The sequence below is a fragment of the Dermacentor variabilis genome, chromosome 2 (assembly GCF_050947875.1).
Source record: "Dermacentor variabilis isolate Ectoservices chromosome 2, ASM5094787v1, whole genome shotgun sequence".
NCBI lineage: Eukaryota > Metazoa > Arthropoda > Arachnida > Ixodida > Ixodidae > Dermacentor > Dermacentor variabilis.
Window position 1 is genome coordinate 189,984,755 of NC_134569.1, and position 12,443 is coordinate 189,997,197.

At 48.7% G+C, this 12,443-nt stretch overlaps 2 protein-coding genes across 2 annotated transcripts; one reads left to right on the top strand and one right to left on the bottom strand.

Moving 5' to 3' along the window:
- The first annotated feature begins 7,170 nt into the window (after window positions 1–7,170).
- Window positions 7,171–10,295, top strand: LOC142571118 (uncharacterized). Its single transcript, XM_075679407.1, has 4 exons — window positions 7,171–7,400; window positions 7,465–7,632; window positions 8,729–8,906; window positions 8,996–10,295. The coding sequence occupies exons 1-4, from the start codon at window positions 7,255–7,257 to the stop codon at window positions 10,052–10,054; spliced, it is 1,551 nt and encodes a 516-aa protein (XP_075535522.1). The 5' UTR covers window positions 7,171–7,254; the 3' UTR covers window positions 10,055–10,295.
- On the bottom strand, window positions 10,066–12,135 carry LOC142570610 (uncharacterized). Its single transcript, XM_075678976.1, has 5 exons — window positions 11,867–12,135; window positions 11,596–11,803; window positions 10,988–11,136; window positions 10,678–10,898; window positions 10,066–10,627 (listed from the first exon to the last, which is right to left on the bottom strand). The coding sequence occupies exons 1-5, from the start codon at window positions 12,089–12,091 to the stop codon at window positions 10,300–10,302; spliced, it is 1,131 nt and encodes a 376-aa protein (XP_075535091.1). The 5' UTR covers window positions 12,092–12,135; the 3' UTR covers window positions 10,066–10,299.
- Window positions 12,136–12,443: the final 308 nt, after the last annotated feature.

Sequence of the window (12,443 nt, forward strand, 5' to 3'; positions counted from 1 at the left end):
GGACTACACACAGTTCAGCTAAGCTGTGAGATGGTTCCTATGGACGACCGCACGCCAAGTTTCATCCTAGACGCCAGCGCTCGTTTCTCCCCTGGCGGAACGATTTCATCTCCAACGGGTGTAGGTTTCCGCCGCCGCTTCCCTTAGCGGTCGTGCCCGCGTTCAGTTCGCGCTGCGCGCGAAACGTCTCTTGTTTGCGACGGCGCCTCTTAGGATGACCGGAAATTATTATTGCGTTGTTTACTGTCACGACAGCAATGTAAACACGAACGGGTTGATGCCACCAGTGAAATTCTGCCGATTCACAAGAAAATGGTACGAAAAAAGCAGACGACAGACATGGATTACTGCGGTGCGCCGAGTGAAGTAAACAACTGGGAAACGAAGCGAGCGCGTTCAATAATCACTCCTGAGTGTATGACGGTTTTTATATGTAACCCACATGAATTTAAAAATTACTCGGTACATAATTCTTTTATTCATATAAAAACTTTGAGTTGTTCGACGAGCGCTTGTCTTGTCTTCTTTCTCGTGTTTCGTTTGTGTGTGCGCTGCCAAAAAATGGAAACCACTTCTGTTGTATGCGCTAGCAGTGGCCGAAGTTCACGCGTGCCGAGAAATTGAATACATGCACGATGCATTGAACATGACCGGAGTTCATTCCCGCTTCACCACTGCATCGCTCGATCGACTTACTGGACGATACACGCCCGCGTCTTGGTCGCGACGGCATTGCTGAAGCAGGAATGATTACTAATACTTTCAACTTCCGTCTCTTGGGCACTGTTAAAAAATGGCCAAGCTGTCTACATTGCTGCCTCTATTCCATATTGTAGGGGACGTACTAGTTAAAGTTGTGTGCGCATGTCGTACTTGTGCTATGCAGCGATATATTTTTTTATTTCCGCTCAGTGTCGATGGAAGTCCGTTGTCGCCATCAGAGACAACACGGATTTGTAGCAAACATTGTGAGACACTGCAAAAATGACTTTAGCTCGTATGTGCCGCATCGTATGTGCTGACGATTTTTCCAGCGGCACATACGATGTCGTTTACAATTACCTGCTCAGCGTCACTTACACGGTTAAACAGACGCTGCCCTTTTGCAGCCATAAAAATAATCGTCAATCGTATCGATCTTCTTAAAGGCAAATAGAAGCGTGTACAGTCTGTTTCACACTTAGGGGAAAACTCGGAACGTATTGCATCGCGATGCGGCAAGCAATGGAGTCGTGCGGTGGCAGCAGCTCGAGCAGGCGCAGACGCTCGAGGGGCGGAGTCGTGATCTGCGTCGTCTGCTACGGCGGCGGGCGCTGGCCGCATTGTCGGGAAGCGTGCTACTGTCAGGGGCAGTGCACCGATTTCATCGGTACTGCGGGAGCTGAGCTTATATTCTTTACTAAACGTTGTGCGAAGCCAAATTCCGAGGCAATGAAGGCATTGGCGATAATGGAGTTCCACACACTTCTTTTGACAGCATGCTTCGTTTGTTCTTTCGAAAGGCCGGGGTACTGAGCGTGTGCACGTATATTTCTTCACTGTGTGTGTTACCGTAATAAGCAGTGACAAGACGCACCAAGATGTGCGCGGAACGTGCTCAGTCTTTGTTTGACTCGAAAGCAAAACAAAGCACTCAACAATGATAACTATGGGGGTCGAACACGATGAAACAAACGGATACGATTAAAGAAATGTTTTAGGTTAAGACAATGAGCCGGAAGTGATTTTTCTCGACAATCATTCACTACACCAGGCAGACCCTGCCCGCCGGCGGTGAATCGGACACGTCATGCTCGGAACTTCAGTTAGTATCTCGTCATGTCCCCAGCGGCAGCGATGACAGCGCTCATCCTGGAAGGCAGTGAAGTGTAGAATGACTTGATCAGGGATGTCTTCATTCGCTACACGTCTCAGTCGCTGACAATGGTGGACCGAAGCCTATCCTCGGGGGCGACTGATAGAGGTGATGTTGCGCCAGTGATACTTTCAACGAGCCCCAGACATTTTAAATGATGTTGGCGCGCGGGGATTGAGGCGGCCACTCCAAGAGAGTGACTGCGCGCTCTTCCGGCAGTTCTTGCACAACAGGAGCAGTGTGGATCGGCGACCTATCGCGTTAGAATATACAGTCGCCTTCCAGAAACGGGCCGTCAAGAATGTATGGAATCAGTACGTCGTCTATGACTGCCCTGCACCTTTCAGCGATGAACTTACCTTCGAGGCGTATCAGTGGGCGTCGCACAACGCTTAGTAAAGAATACCGGCTCATTTCACGCAGTAACCATGAGATCGGCGCCCTGCAACTGACAGTAGAACGCTTCCCGACAATGCGGCCAGCGCGCGCCGCCGTAGCAGACGACGCCGTTCAAGATCCCGCCCCTCGAGCAGCTGCGCGAGCTGCTGCCGCCGCCTGACTCAAGCGCTCGCCGCATCGCGATGCAATGCGCTCAGAGTTTCCCTAAATGTGAAACAGACTGTAAATCGCCCTTCGAATGAAATGTCCACGCGCACACACGTAGGCACACACCGCGCGCGGCACGAAACGTGCCCAAACACGCGCAGTGCAGGAGGCAATCAAGGCGGTGCGAACGAGAGATGGGAGAGGGGTACCACCCGCTATTAGAATTTTGCTTCGCATGCGGCGCTCTCAACGCCGGCGCAGCAGCGCCGCTCTCGGTGCCGTTCTTGTCCATTACCAACGCCTCCTATAATATACTATGCCTGGAACGTGAGCCGCAAACGCGCTGCCCTTCCCTCGCCTGTACTCTCCTCCTTTTGGTACGGTGGCGAGCGCCTCTCGCGGCCAGCCCCTGTAAACACGCCGGTGGCGCGGCTACCGGGAGCGACGTCGGCAGCCAAGCGGCTGGCGCGTCGTGAGCAGACGACATCGTGCGTTTTCACCGTTGCTGCATGCAGACGACGACACACATGTGACGTTTTTTATCACTGCGACGAGATGAAAAATTGCTGAATAAAGTAAACTTCACTTTCTTGAAACTCTTTTTTTTATTGGAAACTGAGCCACAGGCGAATGGCGGCAAGTTCGTCTGCTAAACCCGTCAGCTTTGCCTTCGGTTGCGTGATGCTTGCTCGACGTCTGTTACTGCAGAGACGGTATTTTTATTTCAGTACCATCAGGGCCTAAAATTATGTTACAGAGCCGGTCGGTGTTTACTGTATGTGTGTGTCCGCCTTACTAACATTTAGTGATTTACACGCGCAACGATGCGTTGCTGTTGCGTACAAGGCTGCCCGTCAAGTTGGGGACGGAAGCAACCGGGGGTGTCCTTCCACGAGGTGCCAGCGGAAAACGCTTTGCGTACAGAGTGGCTGAGAGCTATATCAAGAGACGCTTTGCCGATCATTACTATCTCGGACTGCTCTGTTGTGTGCAGCCTCCACTTCCGTCCTACGGATTTCAAGGAGAACTTCACGAAGCGACTTCTGACACCCGGTACGGTACCCAGTGTATTCGCTGAACGGACACCGTGCCTGGCACAAACTGAGAGCACGACAGTGTCCGGTGTGTTCCGCGAACGGACACGGTGCCTCGCACAAAGCGAGAGCGGGACGGAACCTCAAGGCAGGACACGAAAACGTAAGCGTGCCCCTTCGAGTGCTTCGTTGCCTTGCGAACCACCGGAATGCACAAATGAAGAAAATCAAGGACCAGCCACGCCTCCAGGGCACGAAAGTAACGAGAGTAACACTGAAGGAACCGAGCCGACGCGCCATGCCATTCAACTTCAGCGAGAGGAAACCACGATGAATGATCTAACAGCCGAGAATTCCGGTAGCTTGAATGCACCACGTACAGGGATGGTGCATGCCAAACGCTCGTACAAGACACAGACACCCCTGAAGTTGTATTCCTCGACGTATTTTGTCCAGCGCAAGCGGTGGCGCGAGAAAGAACGAGCGCTCAAAGCGAAAAATGAGAGGCTGAGTAGGACTGTAGAATCGTACAAACAGGAACTACTCAAGCTGAAAGAAACAGCACACGTTGGTACATTCCTAGAAGTGACGTCAGATGCCGATAAAGGAAATTTAAAGGCACTCCTAATCGTTGACCAGGTTAAGAACTACAGAAAGAAAAAGCCACAATGGTCAGAAACAACGCTGCGACATAGCATCGTACTCCGTAATTTGTCAGCGAAGGCGTACGAGTACTTGCGCTCCGAAGACCTGCTGAGGTTGCCTTGCAACAAGACCCTTCAAAAATACATCGGCGCGGTTTCCGGAGAAGTTGGCTTTACTCAGCTAGTTCGTTGCCGCCTGGAAACAGAAATATTAGCGCTTGAAACGCCACAGTCAAAAGTTTGTTCACTTATCATAGACGAAATGAGAATTCGCCAGAAACTACAATACCACAAACAAAGGGGCGCGTTCATTGGCGACGTCAACATGGGCGCGGAGCTGCAACACCTTGTCCCAAACTCTCAGAATGAGTGCCTGGCAAACTCTATCCTCTGCTTTTTGCTCTGCGGGCTCCACGGTCGATACAAGATACCTGTCGGGTATTTCTTCACAAAGCGGTGCACAGGGGAGCAACTAGCAGAAGTCATGCGCCATGTCATCGAGAAAACGTCGGAGATCGGCTTCGATGTCGTCCGCGTTGTCACAGATAATCACAAGATAAATGTGACAGCCATGCAAATTTTGTGTGATGGAGTCCTGCGTATACGCGCTCCGCACCCTGCAGATCTCACTAAGCATATCTTTCTGGCGTTTGATCAAAGCCATATAATTAAAAATGTGAGATCGCAATTCCTGGCGAAAGACATCGGCGGAGAAAAAGAGATATCATCGAAGTACCTAAAGATGGTGCACAAAATGCAGAAGAACTTAACAGTAAAGCCAATCAGGTTCCTCACGCGAAAGCACCTCTACCCGTCCGATATTGAAAAGATGAGCGTGAAACTGGCCGTGCAGTTGCTGTCGGCCGCAGTAATTGGGGCCCTCAAATATTTCAAAGACCAAGCAGGGCACACTGCGGACATTGAGTTTGCATCGGCAGGGCCTACAATCCACTTTCTGGAAGCGATGCAGAAATGGTTTACTCTAATGGACATAAGCAATTGCCAGCAGTTCATTCATTGTAACAACGATGATTGCCGTCCATTCAGTGATGTGGATGATCCAAGGCTCGACTGGCTGGAACACGCTTTCATAGCGTACATCGAAGATCTGAGGGATGCCAGCAAGACTGAAAACTTTTTCAGCAAAGAGACGTGTCATGCTCTGATATTCACAACGCAATCAAATGTTGCTTGCATCCGCCATCTGCTCACTGAGAAGCGCTTTAGCTTTGTTCTTACCCGCAAAATGTCGAGTGATCCTATCGAGGCAATGTTTGGATTCTTGCGGCGTAGTGCTGGATGTGATGATGCCCTAGACGTCAGGAGCACAATATGCGGTCTCGAAAAGATGTTGAAAACAGGCATCATAGCCGGTTCCAGTGGCAGCAATGTGCAGAGTTCGGCAAGTTTCACATCAAAGCAGCTTCTTCCAATTCAGCACGAGCGCCATACGACCGCAGGCACCGCCGAGCGCATTTTGAACATAGCAGCAATGAGTCTAAGAGAGCACTGTTTGTCAGACAGGCCACTTGTCTCGAACCCCGACATTGCCAGTGTGGCCATGATGGGAGGGTTCATTGTTCGAGCTGTAAGCGAGCGCATTCCCTGTGCTGACTGCGTTGCAGTGCTTCAGGCACCAAAGAGCAGTGCTCCCGCTCATGGCCTCATCACTCACCAGGATCGCGGCGGCCTTTTCTACCCGACGGAGGAGCTCGTCAAAGTTCTTATAGGTCTTCGCAGATTTGCGGACTGCATACTGTCGCAGCGACGGTCAGTCGAGAAGCCTCTCGAAGTATGCGTGCAGAGGACAGTGCAAGCGCTCATGAGTCTGCCCGTCTTGACCTGCGGCAACACCGATTCAGACCACCGCAAGGGCCTGTTTGAACTCATCGCAAGAAAGCTCATTAAGCCACTTTTTGCAAACTATGCGCAAGAAAAAACCGACACGAATGCTGTCGTCAAGTTTCTTGAGAAAAAGCCCCTGTCGAGAAAAGTATTGAAATTGTAGTACATTTGTTGTGTGGCAGTACAAGAAGCGCCGTGCCACACTTTAACCACCAACCACTTTCTTCATCAAAGTGCGTGGAATCATCATCATCTGCTTGTGATGAACCAGAAAAGAATATCTGACATGAACTATATATTAACGTGTGCTTTTTATGACAAGCAGGTGCGAGTAATGTGGTCGAGTTTCGAACATTGCTGAGCTAGCACTGCGATCGGCATAGGAACGATTTTTGGGCCGTGCATTAAATTCTCGTGACATCACAACTGGCTAATTATGTGCACTTAGTGTTACTTTCTTTGTTTTGTGTTTCGTTCAACCTACCTCGAATCAATAATGTATACAGGCGCTGTGTATATGTTCTATCTTTCGATCATGTCTTCTTCACCACGGGCTTAAGCGCGCTATTATTCGAGTAAATATAATTCCTGGCGCCTTAGGAAACGGAACAGCGCGAAGCACATGCTTCAAGCTCTTAAATATTTAAATCGCTTTATCCAGAAGCCTCCTACATAATGCTGATATCCCTCTCCACGCCATTAGTATTTACAATAGACGCACGTACGGTGACCTATCTTCCCTGTAACAAGGCAGGCAATCCAGCGTTTACCGATCTAGATAGAGTGCTCATGAAAAAGCACAGCATCAGAATTTATCAATGACCATTGTTTTTTTCATGGCCGCTCTTAAACGGGCAGCCACACGTAAAAAAAAAAGCAAGAAGAAAAGAAAGAAGAAAAACGCGTAAACGAAATCCCCTTAAAAAAAGCCCGAAACACTATGCATCGTTTATATCCCTGAATAACTGCTTTGTGTGAGCAACATTATTGTGCTTTTTTGACGCCCGTTAGTTTGTCTTCGCACAAAATTTTGCAGCAGAGCAGCCGGGTTCCAGCGCGCCACTCGCCCGACCGCCGGCCTGAACGCGGGGGAGCAGCGGCGTGAAGCCGCGATGCTTTCAGCGGCGGCGGCTGTGGTTGCCATGGGGACCGGTACGGTGGCGCGCGCCGTCCTGCGGCGCATGGTCGAAACACTCGGCAGAGTTCCCGCGCCTACTAGAGCGCCCCTCGCGGCGGCGAGCGCGGATCTGGCAGGATACGGCCGGCCCGCTTCCGCTCGGAAAGCGTGTCTGTGCAAGTGTTTCGCGCGTAGCTGCAGCTTTTCTGAGCAATGCAGAAGGGCAACACGAATTGTTGCGTAGTGGGCTGCAACAGCACGTACAGCAACTCACCAGGAACAAAGTTTTACCGGTTTCCGAGCCGACCGTATGAAGCAGAACGGCGTCAAAGCTGGATCACGCTCGTCCGACGGCAGAGGTAAGCTGTTTGATGTTCTGGCGTTATGTCAAGTTAGTTAACGCTGAATCGGTTGCTTTTACAGAGATGATGGCAGCAACTGGACACCTGCAGCACATAGCAGGATATGCAGCAAACATTTTGTCGGTGGCACGAAATCTAACGAAGAAGGCCACCCCGCTTACTTCCCCTCAATATTTCCCGCTGCGTACAAGACATCGACTGGGCCTGTGTCAAGTGACCGTTACGCGAGGTAGAGTATATATTAAATTTGCCCTCAGCTTCAGGTAGTGTGACTAGCCCTTTGAGGGTCGATGTCGTAAATATACGGCGCCGTGAACAGGTCCGAAAGTGATCAATTTACGGCGCCGTCTGTACGTTTAAAACGCGCGCTAACTTCCTAACTTTTTCTTGCCTGGCATGTGCTGCCACTATATGGGAATACATGGAATTTTTTTCTCGCGTCTCTCTTTCGGTTTTCGTTGTATAGTTTCTTTCTTATTTTTTTTTTTTTTTTTTGCTCTGGAGTGTCTGCTACCGCTCGTGCATTGGCGCCCTCGCGGGCGCGCGGCGGCTGGTTTTGGTTTTGTTCCGCACGCGGTTTCGGCTTCTTTCGCTCGCAAAACTGATGGCTATCTCGTTCTTATCACTCAAAGGGTGACCGCCTGTCACTCGCTCGTTTGTTGCTCACAGGGGTCCGCATACGAAGGATGCCGCCGTGCATGCGTTTCCTTTTTTGGCACTTTATTCATAAGTTGCCTCCCACGGCTGCTCAGGGAAGCAGTACCCAGAGGAGGTGCCATGTCTGCGCCAACACCACTCAGCAGCAAAAATATCGCGAGGACACAAGGTCCATGTGCGCTGAGTGCAACAAACCGTTCTGTGTAGAGCCATGCTTCAAGGACTACCACACGTTGAAGAAATATTAGTGCAAGAGGAACATTTGAGACTTGCGAAAAATTTTCGTGTGCGCATTCTTCTTGTGTATTTTCTCGTGTGGACATTGTGTATAACAATGCGCCTTTTTTTAATTCTTATAACTTTATTTGCTATTTTTTATTGTTTTTCATGAATAAACAGTACATATATGCCAACGCGAAACACATTGTTCTCACTTTACGGTCACCCTAGAAAAATTACGGCAAATTTTTTTTCGAAATAGGTCCCTCTGAAGAATTTAAATGTGCAATAAAAAAAATCGACCCTCGGTGGTCGCATATGGCGAAAAAAATCTACCGTCAAAGGGCTAATGCCAATTAATTTTTTGCGTTGAGTAGATTTTGTTGCGTGGTCGCGGTGCTTCAGTGAACCAATATTGTTTGGATGTGTTATAACGCTTGTTTTGCCAGAAAAAGAAAGCGCCAGGAGCAAAAGATGGAGGAGGCACTACAGATACCCAGTTGTGACAGTCAAGAAACAGGGTGTGGCACAAGCCCCGAACCACATATTTCGGACAGCCCGCCTCACAGTGACAACTTAAGTGCGTCCGCCTGCAACCAGTCTGCAGAGGACGTACATCGTGTCGATGTAAGCTAATGTCTATAACGTATAATTTGTGCCTTTCGTTGCATTTAATGTGACTGATGTACTAAGCTGGTTTTAAATGCTTGTTTCAGGCCTCAACAATGACGGAAGGCGGCAGCGCTACTTTCAGCATGAACTTCACATTTATATCAGAGTTGTGCGATGGAAATGCATCATCCTACATCAGTCACAAAGAAGTGTGCAGCACAGGCTTGGGCAGCTCATGCAGTCCGGGCTTTTCAGACAAAAGCACTGGGCTGGCGTGCAAAGAGCCTTTCTTCGCAGGGTTTAGATCTCTTCAGCATGATGAAAACGCCTTTCATGCGTTTACAGCAATTGATTTTTCTTTATTTGCTCTGCTGTTAAGCATACTGCCACCTGCTCCAAAAAAGTTGAATGAGCTGTCTATTGAAGACAAGATTCTGTTATTTTTGATCAAACTTAAGCATGGGCTGCCATTCTCTTTTCTCAGTGTTCTTTTTGGCATCCACAAAACAACAGCGTCTCGTATCTTCAAGGGTCTGCTTGTTAACATCCATGCTGCTACAAGGAAATGGCTATACTGGCCATCACAAGCAGCTGTTCTGGCCACTTTACCTCCATGCTTCAAACTGCACTATCCGAAATGCAGAGTTGTCATAGATTGCACCGAACTTGAAACTGAAATGCCTCCAGGAATTGAAAAACAAAACATGTGGTATTCGGACTACAAAGGAAGGCACACAATCAAGTACCTTGTTGGAATAGCTCCGAATGGGCTTATCACTTTTCTTTCAAAGGGGTTTGGAGGTAGAACGAGTGATGGCACGCTAACTGTTGAATCAGGTTTTTTGTCCCTTCTTGAACCAGGAGATGTTGTCTTAGCCGATAAAGGATTTCCGGGCATAAAAACAGGTGTTGGCGCGCAGGATGCAACGTTGGTGATGCCACCTTTTGCTACCAGCCCACAATTCACGGAGTCTGAAGTGGATGCCACATATGAAACCGCCTCCGTGCGCATTCATGTAGAAAGAGTGATTCAGAGGCTCAAAATTTATGATATTACACGCAGGATACCACACGAGCTGACTGGCTATGCTGATGAGATTCTTCACGTGCTAGCAGTGCTAACAAACCTGAAGAAACCTATTTTTGCCAAACTACAGAAATAATAAGGCAGGAGAAAGGGGAAAAAGTTTATTGCACAATTTTCATATAGACACAAAGGCTTAAAATGACTAGCTTTACTGCGACATATAAGACTACATGTCTGTATAAAATGTATCAAATGTGTAAAAATAAATAATGTTATTAAAAGGCACTGTTGTCTATGTTCTATATTGCGAATGCGATGGTGTGGTACTTGTAACTAATATATTACCTCTGTTCTTGGACAATGCTAAAAGATGTAAATACCTCAGATGTCGGCACATTCATGCAATGCTCTGAGAAAATGCTCAAAATAGAAGTTTCGCAGCTTGGGCACTGCCGACGACAGGAACGCATCGTCTCTTCTTACTTTGATAGTGAGCGAGTCCACTTCTGTGTGTATGTAAAAGTAACAGTACTCCAAACCGAGCACGTGCAAGCACACTTGTACTTGTGTGAAGTAAGAATGGCTGCGTCTCAAATCCAGAATGTCTTGACCGCACAGGTATTTCAGCAGTGGCCTCTTGGTCAAGCTCTGTTGCCGTCTTGAAAACGGACACTTGATTTCCAGTAGCACTGCGCTGCTGTCTTCATCCCTGAAAGTTTGAGTTTCTATTGGAAAGAATAACCCGATAAAAGTGATTACCTGAAGATGCCGTCGGGGGAGCACGCAAGCCACGGCTCTCCAGGACAAACTACCAGGCCGAATTGGGCGACATTCACGTTGCGCTTCTTTTCAAACGCCTTACGAGCTGATGGCTCCTTCAACAGTCCGTACTGCACCTGGTAGCCTGTGTAGGGCACCTCGGTAACAATGGTCTCTGCATGCTCATAGAGGTTGTTACGGCAGGTAAGAATCCTCTGAGCCTGCAGAAGAGAAGGCAAGGAAAAACCACGTTCGTATCAGAGTAATGAGTCTGTTTAAGGGTAAGAAAATTGGACCAACTGCTAGGTACTTCTCCGTACTTTTGTCGCAGTAATTCTAGGAAAACTTTCATTAGCCCAAAGACGACGGTCAAGCGCCGTCCTAGCTGACAGGTCAGGTACATCTTCAGGCGGCACAGCGACGTGGCGCTGGCTAACTCGTAGCTCCGGTCCTGACAACCTATGGGAGGCATTGCAAGTCAGACACTACAGAAGTTACCATAACTTTATTTGTGTTTAAATTAGGTTCTTTAAGAGTAGAAGAAGATATAAAACTTAATTACTGTACACCGGAATACAAACCTCTCGAAGAAGTTAATTCGTTTGAGAAGTAGCTTGTTTCCACACTGTACCACAGTAAAGCTGTGGAACTCTTTCCCAGTCCTGTCCCATTCAAACAGCGCCAGGGCTTGCTGAGAGCTACGAGGAGGGGTTACAGCTGGCTCAGCTGGCATACACCCTTCTGCGGCCAGCATATGAACTAAGGGGCAGTTGAGATCGCCAAAATATTTGACGACGTGGTCTAGCGGAACCTCCTCTGCACGCACTGAAAAAAACGCAACATAAAGTCTCGGACTTCCAGTAACTTAGGCGAAAACTTTTTCTCAGCGTTGTCTAACACGGCTGGTAAGTTACTCACGTTTTTCCTTTTTGGGGAGAGCAACGTTAGAAAACCTCGGGTAGCTCTTACGAGACGTTGGTACACCCCACGTTCTTGGGTGAGATGTTTTGCTGTCGCATTTGCCGTCCTGTACGTACAGAGCAACTGCCGCGGCGTGCTTGCACTTTCCTGCGACGCCAGCACGGCAATCGCAGCTACCCGCTACGATTTGTCTGTTGTCGCCGATCTGCAAAAATCAATGTCATCTATAATTTCACGCGTCCACATCGTATATAACGAAGTAACTTACGCTGAGCTTCACGCATCTCGCTGGTGCGTTGATTTTCGTTTGCGGAATACATCTACCAGTAACCTCCGATCCGTGTGAGTCCAGCAGTTCCCTCACGTCGTAGACGTGCCCCGCCTGAAATAGTAGTCTTCCTTTCTCCAAATTCTTTCCTCGAAAGAACCTGTCAAGGTCTTGCAACTCCCGAAACCCGGCTAAAATTAATATCGGCACGCTGTTCTGCGCCATCACTACCGTTTGACAGGGAGCCAAACACGCAGCGCAAGCTGCTAACGCCGTGAGTAATCCTACCACATTTGAGCGACTATCCGTCAGGTGGCGCTAGGCGTCCGAAAAACGGAGCGCCGTCTAGCACTTGCAACGTGCCCCATAGAGAGCGACGTTCCAGGCATATAGTTATAGGAGGCGTTGCTATTACGAACGAGCTCTGCCTAAGCATTTCATTTTCTATGTTTTAGATGCCAGAGGAGTTGGTGCTCTCATTCTGTTGCATTCCTCTTGAATAAACGTGGGGATGACATATTTGCCCCATTGGTAAGACCTCATATGTTGTAAGCATTCTTTCAGACAAACACAAAAA